The sequence below is a fragment of the Trichoderma aggressivum genome (genome assembly GCF_033847375.1).
Source record: "Trichoderma aggressivum f. europaeum strain CBS 100526 chromosome Unknown scaffold_012, whole genome shotgun sequence".
NCBI lineage: Eukaryota > Fungi > Ascomycota > Sordariomycetes > Hypocreales > Hypocreaceae > Trichoderma > Trichoderma aggressivum.
In genome coordinates this window covers 547,340-566,142 of record NW_026946378.1, presented here as the reverse complement: position 1 = coordinate 566,142, position 18,803 = coordinate 547,340, and the positions used below count along the sequence as shown (strand labels likewise).

The 18,803-nt window shown below is 49.8% G+C and overlaps 7 protein-coding genes across 7 annotated transcripts; 2 read left to right on the top strand and 5 right to left on the bottom strand.

The window, feature by feature from the left end:
* Window positions 1-490: 490 nt before the first annotated feature.
* On the bottom strand, window positions 491-2,569 carry Triagg1_4048 (uncharacterized protein; the record flags this gene model as incomplete). Its single annotated transcript, XM_062898408.1, has 4 exons — window positions 491-1,789; window positions 1,863-1,984; window positions 2,044-2,246; window positions 2,517-2,569. The coding sequence occupies 4 exons, from the start codon at window positions 2,567-2,569 to the stop codon at window positions 491-493; spliced, it is 1,677 nt and encodes a 558-aa protein (XP_062757068.1).
* Window positions 2,570-3,618: 1,049 nt separating this feature from the next.
* On the top strand, window positions 3,619-5,455 carry Triagg1_4047 (uncharacterized protein; the record flags this gene model as incomplete). Its single annotated transcript, XM_062898407.1, has 4 exons — window positions 3,619-3,732; window positions 3,790-4,172; window positions 4,230-4,513; window positions 4,575-5,455. The coding sequence occupies 4 exons, from the start codon at window positions 3,619-3,621 to the stop codon at window positions 5,453-5,455; spliced, it is 1,662 nt and encodes a 553-aa protein (XP_062757067.1).
* Window positions 5,456-5,638: 183 nt separating this feature from the next.
* Window positions 5,639-7,206, bottom strand: Triagg1_4046 (transcriptional regulator family: Fungal Specific TF; the record flags this gene model as incomplete). The annotated part of the gene is made up of 3 exons (XM_062898406.1): window positions 5,639-6,382; window positions 6,438-7,082; window positions 7,150-7,206. 3 exons carry the CDS (start codon window positions 7,204-7,206, stop codon window positions 5,639-5,641), a joined length of 1,446 nt encoding a protein of 481 aa, XP_062757066.1.
* Window positions 7,207-7,784: 578 nt separating this feature from the next.
* Window positions 7,785-8,426, top strand: Triagg1_4045 (uncharacterized protein; the record flags this gene model as incomplete). The annotated part of the gene is made up of 1 exon (XM_062898405.1): window positions 7,785-8,426. One exon carries the CDS (start codon window positions 7,785-7,787, stop codon window positions 8,424-8,426), a length of 642 nt encoding a protein of 213 aa, XP_062757065.1.
* Window positions 8,427-9,490: 1,064 nt separating this feature from the next.
* Triagg1_4044 (uncharacterized protein) lies at window positions 9,491-11,434 on the bottom strand (the record flags this gene model as incomplete). Its single annotated transcript, XM_062898404.1, has 4 exons — window positions 9,491-9,751; window positions 9,806-10,926; window positions 10,998-11,055; window positions 11,126-11,434. 4 exons carry the CDS (start codon window positions 11,432-11,434, stop codon window positions 9,491-9,493), a joined length of 1,749 nt encoding a protein of 582 aa, XP_062757064.1.
* A 4,291-nt stretch (window positions 11,435-15,725) lies between these two features.
* Window positions 15,726-16,508, bottom strand: Triagg1_4043 (uncharacterized protein; the record flags this gene model as incomplete). Its single annotated transcript, XM_062898403.1, has 1 exon — window positions 15,726-16,508. The coding sequence occupies one exon, from the start codon at window positions 16,506-16,508 to the stop codon at window positions 15,726-15,728; it is 783 nt and encodes a 260-aa protein (XP_062757063.1).
* A 523-nt stretch (window positions 16,509-17,031) lies between these two features.
* Window positions 17,032-17,454, bottom strand: Triagg1_4042 (uncharacterized protein; the record flags this gene model as incomplete). The annotated part of the gene is made up of 1 exon (XM_062898402.1): window positions 17,032-17,454. One exon carries the CDS (start codon window positions 17,452-17,454, stop codon window positions 17,032-17,034), a length of 423 nt encoding a protein of 140 aa, XP_062757062.1.
* Window positions 17,455-18,803: the final 1,349 nt, after the last annotated feature.

Below are 18,803 nucleotides of genomic sequence, written 5' to 3'. Positions count from 1 at the left end.
CGGGGATTGGTCACTTGGATGGGGCCCTCAACAAAATTGGCGTCTGTCACAAGCAAATTTACCAATTCCAATTCCATTAAGCCGCCTCTGCCAGCCCGGGAAAATGACGGGGCATGAGATGAAAAAGAACGAAAGAGAAACCTATAGTAGAGGATGAAAACTAGCACTAGCTGGTAAATTAACCAGGGGAAATGTAACCGCTAATCCTAAAAAAAAATACACTGCCCATGTATGAGTATGAGGTAGCAACAGCTCGCGTGTCCAAAGAATCCCCCCCTCCGATGCCCACGGAATTCGAATCCTCGCGGCGTCGCCCAGGGGACAAAAGCCCATGTCCTGCCGGCACTGGTCGGCATTTGGTATCTATAAATCCATTCAACGTCCCTCACAATACAGAAATCGTCATCATCAGCTCATCCACGAGTCGTGGCTGGTTTGGATATTCTCCCCTCCCTCACAACGCCTTAAAACGCCGCCCATAGTGACATGTTTACCGCCTATTTCGAGTCTTCTTCCCTGCCGTTGCAGTGTCTTCCTCTTCTTCGTCCTGGCCCTTCTTGAGGTCCTCTGTCAGGCCCCATTCTTCCTTGTCGTACCAGTCTTCGCCATCTGACATGTCTCGATTCGGCCCGCAGTGTGCCTCTGCCTTTGACCAGTCCAGCACATCTTTGCGGAGCCTTTGTGCTCTCAGAAGGCCCAGGTGCAATCTCGCTGCCCCTCGACAGACCTCCTCCTGCTTTTGCACGTACAGGGCTAGGAGACGCCTGATGTCTTCGGCTTCGTTGTCCGGTAAGCCAAGGTTTCTATCGAGCGAAGCATTTGTGGGAGGTAAGAACATTGGGTGGATGTATGAAGCCTCCCCGTCCTTCTTGGTTTCCGACTTCTCTTGGGAAGTCTTGTTCGTCTGTTCGACACTGTCCTGCATTTGGACGTCTTCGCTAGGTAGACGGCTTCCCTTTTTGCGACCTTGACTTGTATTCTCGGCCGATGGTTCTCGGCCGTTTGTATTTCTCCCTGAGTCGCCATTAAGTATGCTTTTGCCGTTGTCTTTTTTCGCGTCCTCTGCTTCGTTAGGCTGCTCTCTGGAAGCTCCGTCGTCTGTGTCCATTGCTTCATCCTCCTTGGGGGGCGTTTTCCTCTTCCCGGGTGATTCGGCGTCGCGCATGGGCACGTCGGCATCTGCCGAAGCAGCGGTACCGTGCGCGCCAGAATTTCCCGACTCATTTGCAGTAGCAGCGTGAGCCGCGGGCCCATCAGGCTTCTTCTCGCCATTCACCTTGGATGGTGAAGATACATCATCGCCCGCCTTGGAGAGATCCTGAGGCTGGTGCGCCTCGTTATCTTGAGTATAAAATTCGATGTCGTTGGTGCCGACCATGGTTGAACACGGTACCCAAGTGGAATCGCCGCAGAGCGAGGTCCATAAATGCCGAACCTGCCATAGCGATCGGTTTTCCTTTTGCATTATGCCAGAACTCTGCTTGACTAGCTCTGTGAGGGTATTGGAGGTGAAGGGCTTGGAGAGGACGGGATGGGTTGGGAGGTCGGTTGAAGCAGTGAGGGGCGCGAGGATGTCTGTCAAGGTCAGCGCGAGCCCTGCCCAGGCGGGTTGCACGGCAGACGTACGTTCTAAGCGGATGTTTGCATATGGATTCAGCTCCGCGGCTGACAGTATGGCCTCCTCGACGCGGGATTCATCGTCGTCGCTGTCGAATTCGTAGCCGTCCTCGTCGACCAAGGGGGGATTGCGATGGATAATGGACCTTCGTACACCGGCGTACTCGACAGACTGCGTCAGGTTAGCTAGGCTGGGAATCGCGCCTCACGGGGCTGTGTCTGTGTGTGATGACGGTCGGCCGTACCTCCTTGTAGGCTCCAGGCCCTGCCGAGGGCATCAATTGCCCCTTGTGTGCGAAACGCGCCCTCTTTTTGAGTTTGTTGCCTCGGTTCGTGAAGCTTTCGATCTCCGAGTCGGAGTCAGACTCTGTCGACGCCAGTAGGTTAGCGTGATCCGCCTCGGCGGCGAGTGTTTGGAGAGCTCACCATAGGCCCTCCGCTTGAAGGCCTTTTTCATGCCGGCGATGGTCTCGGCAAAGAGCACCTGCTGCGACGCCATGATGGGCAGATCCAGGTCCAGATCCCGAGGCCAGCCGACCGATCGAACGAGGGCAGAGGAGCGCTGAGCAGGTCGACGGACACGAGGGTTGGAGAGCAGGCAAAGATCAGAATCGAGTTCGGCAGCGAGGCTGTGATGGAGTCGTTTAGCGCACTGAAGGCGGCTTCATAGGGTCCTGCAGGGCCTCGTCCAGAAGACCCCAGGGCTCGTGTCATGCACAAAAAAGTACGGACTGGACAGTGACTGGTGATCGGAGGAGCAAATTGGCCCACGACGAGGAGAGCGGCAGAACAGCAGCGAGACTGGACAAGGCTGCTTTGGCTCTGCCCACTTTTTTTTCCCGGAGCTTCTGCAGCCAGCACAGCCAGGGCCAATCACAGCCCGAGCCACGGAAGCTTACTTTTGCCGATGCCGCGCTCGCTGTTTGTTTGCGCTGTGGCTGTGACGTAGCATTGCCGTGAATTGCCGAGGTTTAAGCGGAGGTGTTCAAAAGAAGGGGTCCAGATTCAATCAATGTTCTGTCTGTCACTCACTAATGGCGTGTGGCTAAAGGACGAACAAAACTCAATTCATTGAATAGAGCTTAGTTCCGGGTTTGTAAATATCGTCCTTGATGAGAGATGTAACTGACAAAAAATAGAGGCTACTTCATTTCTCCTGTCTGTATGCCTTTAGTTGGATCATGCTTACTTGATCAAGGCTTCAAGATACCTCACCCTACAGAAACACCATTTCTTGATTCACAACTGTCAATTATGTTTATACAACGTGCAATCGTTCTGCGTCACTGTAACACATCCATCTATATCCATGCCCCTCTAGTATTCCCCTGCCCTCCAAACAATAGGCTTGACACTCCATTCATCAAATCAAATCCGCCTAGTCTAGATCCATGCGCACGTTCCTGAAGGATTCATGGCCACCTCTAAACCGGTTGCTCCCACACAGCGCACGGTTTCTCCTAATCTCGCAGTGATCGACACTCGGGACTCGCCATTCTTCATCTATAATTAGTTCCCTTGTCCAATAAAGTTGCGGTCTGTGCAATCTTGACATCAACGTTATATAGAATCCACTGAGTTAAACTTTAACCTTCTGGAGATGGCATCATGATACACGTGGAGTGCACATACATCCCTGCACAATGCTTCATGATGATCCTCCTCAAGGCTCTCCAACGTCCAAGCTATGCCATTGTTTGTTGAAGCAGAGAAAATAATTTTTCTGAGTGCTCAGCCTACGTAAAGGAGGTGGGCTATGCGTTGGCGGGTGGTTATCCTGGATGAAGGATGAAAGGTTGCAGATCTAGACTGTACAAGAGATATCATCGTGCGGCCTCATCAAAAGGGGAAGCCAATGACTTGTATAAAAGGCACCGGAAACTCCGGTCAAAGGCTGGAAAGAAAACTACAACAAGTAGCTACACAGAACAATATTTATCTCTTTTCATATTATCATCTCATCAATAAATTCTTGAGTTACACCACTGGGAACTAGCCGATATGAAAGCCTCTCTCATCCTAGGGATAGTTGTGTCCCAGCTATCCCTTGTAAAAGGCGATTGCCTTCCTCAAGTGGACTTGGGATACCAAATCCATGAGGCACTCAAATATAATGTGCGACCCTCTCATCTCCTTTAACAATGGAGAAGCAGCTCTACTAACACTTTGTAGGATACAACTGGCCTCTACACCTTTAGCAACATCCGATATGCTCAGCCTCCCGTCGGTGACCTACGCTTCTCTGCTCCAAAGCCACCAACAGGCCGAAATCATGTGGTGCAAAAGGGTAATGGGTCAATAATCATGTGCCCTCAGGGGTCGCCAGGCTGGAGCATCGCAAATGCGGATTTCGGTCGTGCCTTTATAAATGGGAACCTATCTAATTACAATTACACGGCGGAGCACGAAGCGCAGGAGTTTCTCACAAAGAAGAATGCTCAGAGTGTCTTGGGGCTCCCCCAAACAGAAGATTGTCTGTTTCTCGACGTCGTTGTTCCTCGTGCTGTGTTTGAGCGCCGAAACTCGAAGGCCAAGAAAGCCCCTGTATTAGTCTGGTTCGTCCAATTTTAATTCAAAGAAAAATGTATTCATCTTACTGACATCTTGGATAGGATGCATGGAGGCGGCTACATCTTCGGATACAAGAATGATGTTGTTGATGCCACTGACCCGGCTGGTCTTATCAATGCAAGTCGAAGCGACGGCTCAGACGGCTTCATCTATGTCTCTTTGAACTACCGACTTGGGGCATTTGGTTGGCTAGCTGGGCCGTCTCTTGAAGCAGCAAATGGCACTGCAAATGCTGGCCTCCATGACCAGCATCTTGCTCTTCAGTGGGTGCAGAAGAACATTCATCTCTTTGGAGGAGATCCAAACAAGGTGACGCTTAGCGGCCGTACGTACAAGTCTTGAATTTTATATCCAGACAACCTCAAACTAACCTGTATAATCTTCAGTTTCGGCCGGTGGTGGCAGTACAGTTCATCATATCACGGCATACGGTGGTAAGAAGGGACCGCCTCCCTTTGCTAGGGCCTTCATCAACTCTCCTGGATACTTTCCTATTGGCTCTAACTTCCAAGCTGAAAACATCACGCAATATTTCCTCAAGTTTCTGAACGCAAGCACAATTGAGGAAGCTCGTAAGCTCCCAGCCAGGGCTTTGATGGAGGCAAACGTTGCGCATACATCCAGCGTTGAGACCAATTTTGTCTACGGTCCCGCTGTTGATGGAGACTTTGTGCCTGCTCTACCAGGCTCATTGCTCCTTTCTAGAAACTTTCACAAAAATATCGATTTATTACTTAGTCATACACGATATGAAGGCGGCGAGTATTCACAGCCTTTTGTGCAGAATGATGATGACTTCAAATCCCTCCTTCATCAGCTCCACCCAGGCATCGTGGATGAAGTGGCCAATTATATCATCAAAGATCTCTATCCTGGGAAAGGTGCAGTGCGGACAATTGATTTCATGGGCGATAGTATATTTGCATGCAACACGAACTGGCTTGCCAGAGCGTTTGCCAACCAGACATACAACATGCAGTTCAACATCAGCCCCCCTTTCCATGCATACGACGAATCGTACATCTGGCATGGATACGGAAGAAATAATTTCGGAGCTCCGGTAATAGAGTCGCTGGCATCGACATGGCAAGGATATATCACCAATTTCATCAAGACTGGCAATCCGAATGGCCGTGGTCTGCCACCATTCCCTCAGCAAGGACGGAATGCGAGCGCCAATATCTTGACTCCAGAAGGCATCGTCACTGGACAAGACTCTACTGCCGGACATAGATGTGAGTGGCTACAGAAGGGTCTTTTTATTTGATGCAAGGGTGTGTGGGATGTGTGGGATGCAAGGTTGAAGAGGGGCAGTGATAATTGAACGAATATACATAATGCCGGTGTTATTATCAGTCTTGACCAAGAAGCTAGTTCCATGAGACGTGCTAAATCTCAAATACACAGCGGCTATATCTATCTAGTGTTGCAAGAGTAATATGAATTCCATCTACATCACACAGCAAGGAGCCGGCGACCTCCCTATAAACTCACTTCCAGAATCAACGAGTAGTGTCTCGCGATGCACTGGTACCTGCGTCTGCTTTCTTCTCTGCTTCAGGCCTTCAAATTTGGCTCTTAGCCAGATGGCAATGTCAAACCAATTGGCATCTGGAAAATCCGTTTCATAATCCCTGATGATGCGTTCAATTTCTGCCTCTGCTCCTGCGTCGTCTGCCACAGCCCAGGCAGTGCATAAACTAAGCGGGATAAGTATCGCGCCCAAGGGCCTATAACCCGATGCTCTGGCTGCGATTTTTACAACCTCCGAAATGAGAAAAGCAGAGTCTATCTTGAGAAGTTCATTGCTGGGCTCGAATATTCGCAGGATGGTGCCAAGGAGGAGTCCGATGGAGACTAGAACGGATGTTACACCTTGGATACGCACATATGCTCTAAACGAGGAGATATTGGTTTTAGGCGTTATTGATTCGGCCATGGCTGTAACATAGGCACAGAGGCCCTTGGATTCGCTAAAGGCGACGTGATAACTGCTCTGCAGGTCATGCAAGCGAAGTTCTGGTTCCTGGAAATAGCCTGGTATTTTGACCATGTGTTCCACTGTGATCGTTTGAGTACCAATGCCTCTGTGGTCATCAACTCCCCAGGGCTTCTCTGGCCCATAGTATGTCTTCTTCAGGTTAACGAGCCATGGGCTTAATTTTATACTTGGGTTGGCAATGCTCTCGAATATCTGTAAGAAGAAATGGTTAGCATCTTCCATCTCTCCAGACATACAAACGCCATACCACGACCATGCACACTGTTACCAGGATCTGGCTTTCAAATTCGCCTCGCCAGTCCTTGTCGGATACTCCATTTAGAAGGTGCATGATGCCGTTTATGTGGATGACAGTTTGACCTGATGATTCGGAAAGCCATCCTTGACAGAGAAGAATTAGATATATGGCACAGAGCGAGTCTACTATTTGATCCTTGTCTTGTATTAATGATCCACGGAGAGTTTGCAAAGCATTGCCGAATTGTGATAGGTTTTCTACAGGCTGTGGTTGTTTGGACTGTACCGCGGAGAGGGTACTCGCGAATGTTTTTGCCGATGCATCAAGCGGATCACTTGTGCCCATGCGCCTGGGGATTTCATTCAGAAAGACGGTCCAACCGGTGATATCGTACCGAGGATCATCAACCTCCAGGACTGACACAAAGGCCCCTGTTGCTAAAGTCATGGCATTACTGGGAGGAGATGATGGATGGCCGACGGGTATGACTGAAGAGCCACCAGTTTCCTGATCGTGATCTTCGGAGCCGGTAATTGGTCTCTTTGATCTACTTGCTGTGGTTTGGACCTTGAACATGAACCGGCGCTGACCCGCGCCAACACAGGGGATTTGAAGGCGTGCGCAGCGAGAGCACGCTGGTTTCAATGCATCGCACTAAGACATGCGGTTTAATTACTGATCTGTAATTGGTCTTGTCTTGAAAAGTGTGTCGAGTACGAACCTTTTTCTTTTGTTCTCGGCAGGCATCACAGCCACGACTTGATGGGGTTCCAGCCATATCATTGAGAGGCAGGACAAGCGCGCGATTCTGCCAAAGGGAGGTTTTGGTGATGATGATGATGATGCAGAATTACTAGTTTGAATCTACATAATGGAGTTACTGAAAGGATTTGTGACGGATCAGATACATGGCGAAGCACCGAGCAGTTAGTAGACAAGTAATGAATGCATGGGATGACGTAGAATCTGTACGATTTACTTGAGTTTTGAAGGATTCGCCCTTACTATTCCCTGCTCTAGGATTGATTGGATGGCATGAATAGGAATAACTTGCTACAGCTTTGTTGGAGATTAGCCACAGCGCATGGTATTTCCTCTTGGGGAAGTCATATGCAGATCTCAAAATGAGGATGGTGACGACACAGCCATGAATGCAACAAGTGTAAACTAGCTGTAACTAGAGCAAATTGGAGGATCAAAAAAGTTATAAATGATATACTCACTCGAATGCGAATAACCTGAGGGCGATTTGATTCTCTCCTTCGCCCCCGGATAATCAAAACAAGCAACGCTACCAACACTTCTCCATGTTCACTTACATGTAACCAATTCGTGATCCAAATAAACACATACAAAATGACGGATTTCTTCTCACGACATTTCTCTAAATCTTCTAGCAACGCCAATTCTTCCTATCTCGAAACCAACACAAAAGCCTACGACTACACCAGCACATCTCAAACTCTCTGTATCCGCGCATCCACGACGAATCCCGGCCTTCTGGTTGTGCAATATGACGGCGCTCCACAGAACACACCACCGTTATATTCCATTGCCCCCCACGCCATGTCGCCAGGCATGCTCATCGTCTACCGCGGCCTTCCCGATCCCACGGGCCAGGCGGGCCCCATTGGCCACATCACACGCAGCTCGGAGACCTCAGCCGAGCTGAACATGCGCGGCTGTGCCATGAATCATAAGATGAGCCAACTGTCGGGCGACTTTTCCGTTACCGGCACGCCGATGGGCACGCTGAAGTGGAAGGCCAGCAAGCTCACGGGGGGCTCGACTCTCACGCTGTGCGACGGCAACGGCAGGAAGCTGGCCAAGACGAAGTCTAAGAAGGCCGGGTTTGGCGATCAGAAAATCGAGATGCTGGTCCCATATGATGAGATGGTGGTTGAGATTGCCGTGGTGACGGCGTATCAGGCCAAGGCGGTTGCGGACCGAATGGTTGGCGCCGTCGTGGAGGTGATGCAAGCCGTTTCTGGGACTTAGACGGGCCATGTGTCATGAACCTTGGTTCACAATTTAGCGTTTTCTTAGTAGGAAATAGGATCCTGGCAATCCAGAATAGTTTTCTTCAGTTCATTGAATTTGACGGTTAGGCTCGCTCACAGTAGAAAGAGTCTGAACAAGCAGCCCACGTTATGTCTCACCTACACCATTCTGCTACCTCTTTTTACAAGTTTATAGATTTCATATTCTACCCATCATCATCTTATGATCATTTCTACTAATCAATATGGTTTTCAATTCTATCTTTCCCCTTCTCCTCCTCTGTATGTCAGCTTCGTCCACATAACGGAGCATATTACGGAGCTCTCCGGGATGCCAATGCTCCGGTCTCCACCCCGGTCTCCTCCGATACCGCTTCAAATTCCGCTACAATTTTCTTTTCCAACCCTGGCATCCACCGAGTCCACAATCTAAATTCACGATCCACAGGCAGCCCACAATGGGAGAATTTCGATGCCTTGATGGGCAAATTACGAGCCGGCCTCTTCAACAACAAATCATCATCGGTCTGGTGGTCTAGTGGTATGATTCTCGCTTAGGGAAAACCCAAAGTTGTTCTGCGAGAGGTCCCGGGTTCAATCCCCGGCCAGACCCGTTCTCCGGAGCTTCGGCTTGGAAACTTTCTTTTTTTGGACTTTTTGCTTGTGGCTTTGGGTCGTGAGAACAATATTTTGGTATTTGCCCATTGTGCTTGCTCCTTCATACTCGATCGTTTGATAGTGGAATACCTCCGTGTTACACGTCTATATAGGTAGAGTGACCATGTCTACAAGAAAATTTCCATTTTGAACTCAATGCTTGGTCGCTATTCTCGGAAGATGACCTGACTCGCGGGCGGTGTGATGTTGGTGGATGTTAGACTATGAACTTGACTTGAAGCTAATATTCAGACCGAGTTTGGTGATTGATGACATGTAAGGCGACGAACAAACTACGGATGCCAAAGTTGATAATATGATATGTATTTCAAACATTAGATTACTTGCATTGATTCTTAAACTGACAACTGGTTGCCGGCTCGCCATAGTCCGGTACGGCATTCACTACTGGAACAGGTGATAATAGACACGCTTCCAAGCAGGCAGAGATGCTACATATTCCTTGTATGCGCGGATCTCATCCCAGTTCAAATCACGGCGGCCAGTGTCAACATCGATTTGCGACACCTTCAGCCAGCCGGTGCGCTTCCAGACATATCCAGCAACCCAGAAGGCAACGACGATGGGGAAGGCGAGGTAGGATTGGAAAAAGCCCTCGGCATCGTTAAGCTCGGATGTACCTGGGGGTGCGATGGCCGTGAAGAACTGGTGTTTGTTAGTATCAGAGTGGACTCTGCACACTTGGAGTGTTGAACTTACTTGGGCAGCAAAGCAAATGAAGCAAATGAACAATCCGATATATGATCCCACCACGCCAAAGATTGCCTTGAAGGGAATCTCATCGAGGGAATGTCCATGGTAAGCCCATGCCGCGCGGAAGCGAATATGGGCAATGCAAATGGCAGCCCAGGCGAAGAGAACAGCAAGACCAGAGAGGGCCTGCAGCCAGTTGAACACAGTAGGCCCTGAGGCACTGAGGTTGATGTAGGCGAGAGGCCCTGTGAGAAGCATGACAATCGTAGAAGGGAGACATCGTCCGGAGCGGTCAATGTAAGTGAAGAACTTGGGAGCAAATCCCTGCTGCGCCATGGCAGTCAGCGTGCGGGAGCCGCCATAAACACTGGAAACACCAATGGAGATGACGGAGATGAGGATAACGGCGTTCATGAAGTGGTCGAAGCCGCGAAGACCAGCATAGAGGCCGACGAGGACGAAAGGCGATGCCTTGACATCGGTGTAAGCCGCACTAGACAGGAGTCTTTCGTCGTCTGCGGGGATCAAAAGACCGACAAAGAAGAGGCCAAGCACATAGAAGAGAGTGATTCGCCAAAACACTTGCTTGATGGAGCTAGGTAGTGACTTGACTGGGTTACGACTCTCGGCCGCTGCGAGGCCAACAAGCTCAGTTCCAGTGAAGGAGAAGGCAGCGGTAACGAAGACGGAACAGAAGCCTCGGAAGCCGTTGCGGAACGCACCGGGGTTGTGCCAATAATGAGCTCCAACATATTCAGAGTATCTTCCACTCGAGGGGCCACCGCCGAGCACAAGCACGAAGCAAATAATCATGAAGACGATGGTTGCTGCCAGCTTGATGACCGAAGACCAGAATTCCTCCTCGGCATAACCAATGCTTCCAAAGACGTTGATGAGGATAATGGCGACCCAGAAGATGGTGATCCAGACGCCGACGCTTATATCCTGATTCCAGTATTGAATGACGAGGGAACAGACGGTTAATTCGAGCGGTAAGACGACAAACCAGAGGAAGAAATAGTTCCATCCGACTGCAAAGCCAAACGAGGGGTCGATGAAGCGAGTTGCGTATGTGTAGAAACCACCGGAAACTGGGTACATGATGGCAAGTTCACCAAGGGCAAAGACTGTGGCGAGTTGTGAGCAAACGTGTATGAATCGAAAGGCATCTTGATCTATAACTCGTGCGTGGACTTACCGACGTTGAAGACCATGAAACCGACGACGAGGAAGCAAATGAGAACCGAGGCGGGACCCTATACAGCGCAGCAAACGTCAGCATCTATCGGATAGCCATTTCTCTTCTCCTTTTCAATCTTCACTTACACCTTTGGCCAAAGCACCACCAGAACCAACGAAAAAGCCAGCGCCAATGGAGCCTCCGATGGCAATCATCTGTAAGTGCCGCGTCTTCATCGCTCGGTCCAGTTCCACCAGCCCCAATCCATAGTGCTTCTTCTGGAACGACTTGGCGTTCAAGCCGTTCCTCGTCCAGAAGTCCTCCTCATCGTATGAATTCGTGAAGGCAGCGTCTGATTGCTGCACCACGGCAGTGTCCTGCACGGCCTTGCCCGCGTTGCCCTTCTCCTCTGCTCCCAACGACGGTGAGTCGCCCGAACTAGCCCGCTGGGACATTTTGGGGCTGTTTTCTGCTCTTTTTGGAGATGTTCAAGAAATTGGGGTATTCACACTCAAAAAAATAAAAAATAAAAAAAAGTCCGTAGCGCGTGGGCTGGTGCCGGCACTTGGAGATCTTGGGCGCAGAATACAGCCTGCCCGAGTCTTCGGGTATCTAATGCAGGGCGGAGGCTAGAATATTACCAGAAGCCTTCGAAGAAAAAAAGCACGTCACACGTAGCAGGGCAGCAAAGGGGAGACTGGGAGGGATCAACACTTTTATATATTCCCCCCTCTGGTGAAGCTGACACTAACACGCCCAATGCTACACAGCTGGCACGGCCAACAACAAAGCTGAACGGGAGAAACCAGGAAGCGGGAAACCCTGAGTCAGTGGACAGAGCTTTCCGATAGCCGGGACCGGAGAGGACAAGTCGTGGCCGGCTGTATGATCTGATTCCATTCTCGAGAGACCTTGCGCAGGCTGATGGGGCAGAGCACGGAGCGGTTCTCCTCGCAACATACAAAAGCAGTAAACACGGTCTGGTCTAGCTCCGTAAGCCAAAACCCTCCGTCCTGACAAGAATCCCGGCGCAGAAGGATTCTCGTAGCTCAGCGGAACCGTTCGAGCCCGCTGCTCGGAAAGGCTTCGTGGGTCGCCAAGGGAAGCGGCGCCATCGCAGGGACCCAGCTTGACATGTTAATCCCGGCAGATGGATAGGGCGCGAACGACAGGAACCCACTCTGGATGGCACGGCTGGCTAGTCCGCGAGGCTGCTGTTAGGTAATTGTCGTGCTAGGGCGGGATGCTGAGATGTGGTTTCACGAGAAGAGTCCAGCCGCTTGCTCGTCAGAAACTGCATTTGTATTGGCGGCATTGGCGGTGGCACAGAGTCTTTGTGGGTTGTGATTTGAGTTGCTCCCCACTTGGCTTGGTGGATGACTCCGAGTTTTACATACAAACATGCTTTTATTTTATTTTTTACTCGTACAGAGGCTTGGAAAACTCATCAGATGCTTGTTCGTGGGGGGGGGGGGGGGGCAAAATTCGGGGAACTCCAGATTTGAAAGAGAAAGAAAACGTAACAGAACAGGCTGTGATCTCTTGGCAGGTTGATACCCCGGATCTCCTGGTTGATTTCGAGAAATCGCCTCGAAGAGGGACAGGTTGGCGGTTGAGCTCTACGGAAGCAACTTCTCCATAATAGAACTCGGACGTATGAGCGTTATACATGCCGAGTGAGAAGCGTGCGTGGTTAACAATACGAACAAACGCAAGCTACATCCATAGGCAAATCAGCTGCTTGCTTGCATGGCAGCAAACCCATCCCTCCCGTCAACCCATGCCAACACCAACCCGTACCACAGCCCGACAGCCAAGCAAAAACAGGGCGCAATTAGAGTTGTTCCTCCGCCCTCGCTAGAAGCCCAAAGGAAAAAACGCAGCCCTTGTCCAGCGAGAAGCCCTGCCCGCGAGTCATGTCTTCGAGACGCCCCCCAAAATGGCCCGCTTTCCCCGACCTGCCCCAGACCCCCCGCGACGGCCGCCGGTCTCTTATGTCTCTCCTCTCCTCTCCCCCAAAGATTGCCGATGCTTGCCTTTTCTCGAGCCCGGTATGATTCCGCCAGTACCATAATCGTTCTCGTAGTGCTCACTTGGCTTCCAGAACTTCGCAAACCGTCGGGTGGATGGTCTTATCAGCGGCTGATTAACGTTGAGGCGGCGCCACGTTCAGATACTCTGAGAGGTGATTGGCCTGGGTGCCTTGATACTGGCTCTCCGACGAGATGGGGTGGCCTCATGTCGACAGCTTGAGGCTGTAGCTGGCTTGTCGAACTTAGGGCGTGATATTGACAGACAGTAGTGGCTTTATCTCTCTAATATTAGCTTGATCGTTAGGTTCAATGTTAGTTCTCTGTTGAACGACTCTTTTGTTTACTATCAGGAGATTGTCTCATGTTAGAAGGCATCAGATCATGTCAGTTACTATGAGAGCATTGTAGACAGTGTAATCCAGCAAATACAAGAAGAGAAATAATGAAGATGGCACAGTTCAAGGCAAATGTGTCATGCTTGATGTTGAAAAACGAATGCAGCCATTCATTGTATAGTTGAAGCTCTACAGGGGCGCATACCTCATGACTTGTCGCAAACTAACGATCAAAACATTACCATCACACTATCCGAGAGGAACTATGGAATCAAAGATAAAGTGATTGGCTCTGCTCATCTCACTTGTTAAACATGGGGTCATCATCGAGGCCAGTTCCAATGCTACACTGGTTGAAACTAAGCGCCGAAAACGCCAAAGACGCCCTCTCCATATCATACCATTCACTGGCTTCGGATAAACAATACCTGAAATCTCAACAAGTCTTATCAAGCCATTCCATCGTAGTCTCACCGCTGGCGCTGCCTGTGGAACTGCAGAGAGGCGGATATGCAGTGCCACCTCCGCATCTTCAGCCCGATATCACAGGCATTGCCTCGGGTATTTCGGTTAACTTCGTATTTGAAACGACGATATGAATCTTGTGATACCATTTCGAGCCTTGCCGTTATGGAACTGAACGACATACTGCTGCTAGTACTAATTGAGGACATCCGTAGCGAAGTAACCCAAGAGTCTCGGCCACCTAGTTTGTATTAATCTGCAAGTTCTCCATACGACAAAGGGGTCAATCGTCAACGGCTAGCCACCTGCATGAGTCTAGGATATGCGTGTGGGGGGATCTTTCATCATGCATTACATACAAGTCGTACTCGTATGTCTGCCAAGGTTGTCGTAGGTAGCACGAGCAATTTCAGCTACCCTGCTTGCTCCCAGCTCAGGGAAACTTGCGCAGTCTTCAACAACTCAACTTTCTGCAACCACGGCATGATGAATCTTCAATTCCGATAATAATTTTGGGTTTTTTTGCTTCTTCTCTCCTCTTTGTAACCGAAGATCGTGCATTCCCTCTTTCTGTTTGATGATTCGATTACCCATTCAGCAAGACCCGAGCCGAAGCGAAATCTCGGCCCGTTGTGCGGAGACTTGAGCTCCGTAAATGCTTGAGAAGGAGTGAATTGGAATGGATCCAAGGTTTTGTTGAGTTTCTGCATAACAAGGCAAATGGGAGCAATGACATCGTTGAGGATGGTCAAAAACTTGAGAAGGAGTGGAGGGTAAACAAGTTATGCAATGTAAGCAGCAATTGTGAAGAATGTCATCGTCACTTTCAGTCTCCAACAATATCATCTCAATAGTAGGATACTAGTATCACATTGACGTCAACATTGACATCGTACTTGCACAGTCAAATTGTCGAACCGAAGTGAAGAAGACGCGATTGCGCATTCTTTGTGCACCCTCCTGGTCCATGCAGCCGCCCGTCAAGCTTCTGTTCCCATCACTGAGCGTCTCTTCGGCTGCCAAGATGCGAATGTGATTCAACAGGCATGTGAGCTACCGTCGGACTCCATTATGGTGGCTGTACCGCATCCTTCCGAGCAAGACAAAACTTGCCAAGACGATAGAGCTAGCTGTTCATTGCCAAGACCACAACAAGGTGACGACAGCAGAGCCTTGGACGATTTAGGAGAGGCTTGTCTCCTCGACTATTATGAATCCGATTCTTTTGGCGGAGGACGATTATCAATGAAGCGTGACAGTTTATGGAAGTAGGAGTTGACCTCTTCCTTTGTACGCGTCATGAAACTCCATGGGCTTTGGAAAGGAATATCCCCCTCCCCTTTTCTTTCATGTAACACGGGCGATATTTCTTACAAGCTATCGTTTTCAACACCATTAGTACCTATAGACTTTCCAGGAACCAACGTAGGAAGACTCTAAGAGGGACGCGATTGTCTAACCTTTCTGACATCAACCCATCCTCGTACGATTCGTTGGAGAGGCTAAAATTGAGATACTCCTTCTGCAACACATAGCAGCTAGTATGTACAAGGTTAACATTGATAAGAATGTACCGACGGGCCACTGTGAGCTGTTGGAGTAGAAAGTCAATAAAGTCAATAAAGCTCCGTATAGGTAAGTCGTAGATGAGGCGATTACAATGTGGCAGTAGTATTGTCGAGGTATATAGACGTTGTACGCTCGGCTGGCAAGTCGTAAAAGCGTTTGATTATGAAACCTATTAACACTGACCACTCTATTTCTATCAACTTTACGGCACAACCCCGTTTTAGCTGCATAATATTATAAACGCCATGAAGCCTTCTTATACATGCAATATCGCTTGTTTCAACGTTCGGCATAGCATCTGATAACCGACAATCTTTATTTACAAGAGGTATCCAAAGCACACTTCATGTCCATCCACCATCGATCCTCATGCTCTGGTTCGTCACCGCAGCACTATCGTCCGCAATCAACCACATGGCCATCCTCGCCACCTCCACCGGCTCAATCAGCCTCTTGATCGCCTGACTGCCCAGAACCTTGGCCTCATACTGGGGCGTCATGACCACCGTCCTCTCCCTCAATGTCGCAATGGACCCCGGCATGATACTATTCACCCTGATGCCCTTCGGTCCAAACTCGTGTGCCAGCGTCCTCGTCAGTCCCACAACGGCGGCCTTGCTCGTCGTGTAAGGCGCCTGGCCCGTTGCAGAGACGAGCCAGTTGATGCTCCCCATGTTGATCACCGAAGCGTTTCCGGCAGCAAGCAGAAGCCCCGGCAGCAAGGCCTGGGTCAGGAAGAACTGATGCCGCAGGTTCACGGCGACGCTCTCATCCCACCACTCGGTCGTGATGTCCTCCGTGGGTTTCACCATTGCCCTCGCGGCACTGTTTACCAGTCCATCGATCCTGGGATGATCTTTCAGGATCTTGGCCGCCGTGGGTTTGAGCTCTTCGTCAATCATGATGACATTGCAGTGGTAGTATATGGGCTTGTGCTTGACGCCTTGATCAGACACCTTTTGGACTAGAGCGTCGGCCAACTCGTCCTCGACGTCGAGGAATATGACTTGAGAGCCCTGCAGGGAGAACTGCTCGACCATTTCCGCGGCAATGCCCTGCGCACCGCCGGTGATGACGACGGTGCGGTCGACGAGGCTGGGATAAACGGCGAACTTGGACTCAGCCATAACGGCGTCTCTCTGCCCTTTTGCTTATTTAGGTATCCTCGTATCGTCTTCTCTTAATCTTGGTCTGTTTCTCTACTTGAGTTGTTGAGATTTGAATTAGGAAACAAAGAGAGCGGTTTAATATAATGTCGATCGGATGATTACGATCGATTGATTGAATCGTACCCCGCCTTCAGCTCTTTGGTCTGCCGTGTCCCGAGCTAGGGCGTGTGTAACGTTACTGGGATTCCCCAGATGTGGCTGTTCTAAAAGACTCTCAAAAGCTTCAAGAACATTGTACGATATTGATATTCTCGGTTGTTTCTTGTTTGACTCAATGCCCGTTTTTATCTATGCAACATGAAGTTACCACGCGAGGTTATTGAGCTGGATCATTGCGTGCTTTGAGATGTATATCCTCAAGGTCCCAGAATAGGATATATGTACCCTGATAAACAGAAAAAAAAAGCCTGATGATGATTCCAACTCGTATAACAATTCCCACATCATTCATTGAAGCCCCTCTGCAGCATCTACACCCTCCTCAGCGTTTCCCAGGCGTCTTCCCTTTCTTCGGCGGGCTCCCTCCACCACTCTTCCCCCCTTTCCTCGTCTCCTTGCCCGGGCCTGTATCATGCGCCTGTTTTCCCTCTCCCATCGGCTTGCTAAACTCTTGGTTCGCACCGCTTGCATTCAGAGGGTTCGTCTCATTGCCGCGGCCCGCCGTCTCCAGCTCCGACTCCGGAGTCGGCTTCGTCTTGGACGGGTCAAAGGCAGCGTCCTTTTGCGCCGCGACATCGTCGTCTCGACCCGACCTCGTGCCATTGTTGGATTGAGGCTTGAGAGACTGGCGGTCTTGAGAGTCCTTGTACGGAAGTCGAAGGGCGGCGGAGGTGTGATACAGGCGCGGGACGGCTGTCATGCATCGCCGCGAAGTTTGAGCGAGGTTACGAAGTCCAGATGCCATGATAGCGGTGATTGATGGTTCTAGTTTCGACGGTTTTTGCAGAATGTGTTCAATTGGCTTTGTTTTCTTCTATTATATTTGTTTTCAATTGTCGAAATGCTTGAGGTCATTGTGACGCTTCGTGAAGCTCGTCAACATACTATGTATGTTGACGTCATCGCGTTTCCACGCAGCACTAAATCGATACTTTGCAACGGGCTCGACAAGAATCCAACGTTGTGAAAAATGGGCGATCATTATCTAAATTCAATTGTCTTTTTTTTAACTTTAAACAAGCCTACTGTACATCGAGACAACATGCGAGGTAGTAACCGTGGTGGGGTCGTTGTCTCAGTCTGTTGCTTCACGTGTCTTGTGTTCGCTTGTCGCTTATAGATGCCAGGTTTAGATTCAATAGAGCAAGTAAATCATTCTCGCTCTGGTTCGCTCTGCAAACCCATTGGGGAGACTCATTACTTCTTGTCACCTTCAAAGGCCCATAACAGGAGTTGACATCATTAGCAGAACCATCTCAGCTTATAACATACAACTTCTCCAAGAAACAGCAGTAAAAGCAACTCCAGTCCAATCCAGATTAGGGTGAATGAATCCAGCGTGGAAAGCTGTCCATTTCTAATGGCAGGCTGCATGGTCTACCATGAGGAAGGAGATATAACCGGATGATCCATCCGCTGTGAAACTTTTCCCCAAGTTGCACTCGTACACAGACACCATCGTCAGTGTTTCTCCTTTCTTTCCCTTACGAGTAATCACAAGCACGGTCCATGTAGCATTTTCCTAGTGCTCACGCCGCTCCTCTCAAGCATCACCATCATGCGCGCACTGCAAAGAATCGAAACGCAACGGCAGCACAGGACCGTCAGTCTACGGAGCTCCCGTAATGGGCAAGGGGCTTCTTCGGAGGTGCCGCCGGTAGAAACAAACGACCAGAAGTTTGCTTTGTATGTGCACTGCATGCTATGGGGTCCTGCATGCCCATGTTGTACGACCGGTAATATGATGGCCGTGAGCGAACAGACCGCTAAAACATCCGGGCGAATTCGACATCGGAAACATTGGCCCACTCAATTTTCGAGACGACGTATATGTTTTTGGTAAGCCCGGGACGTGCTTGGGATCAAAACGAGAGAGTGAATCATTCGCTTGTGAGGAGATATGAAGGGTAATCATGCACGTCTTCCGAGTACGCCAACAAGATGAGATGTTTTGAAAACAGCCTGCCGCATCTTACAGTGCTTAGATCAATCGTCATACTTGAGCTTCGCAATTGGTAATTGCAGGGCAGTGTGGTAAGCATGGTTGGGTCCCTAAGCAAAGAGAACTTCAGCACCGCGGATCGCCTTCTGTTC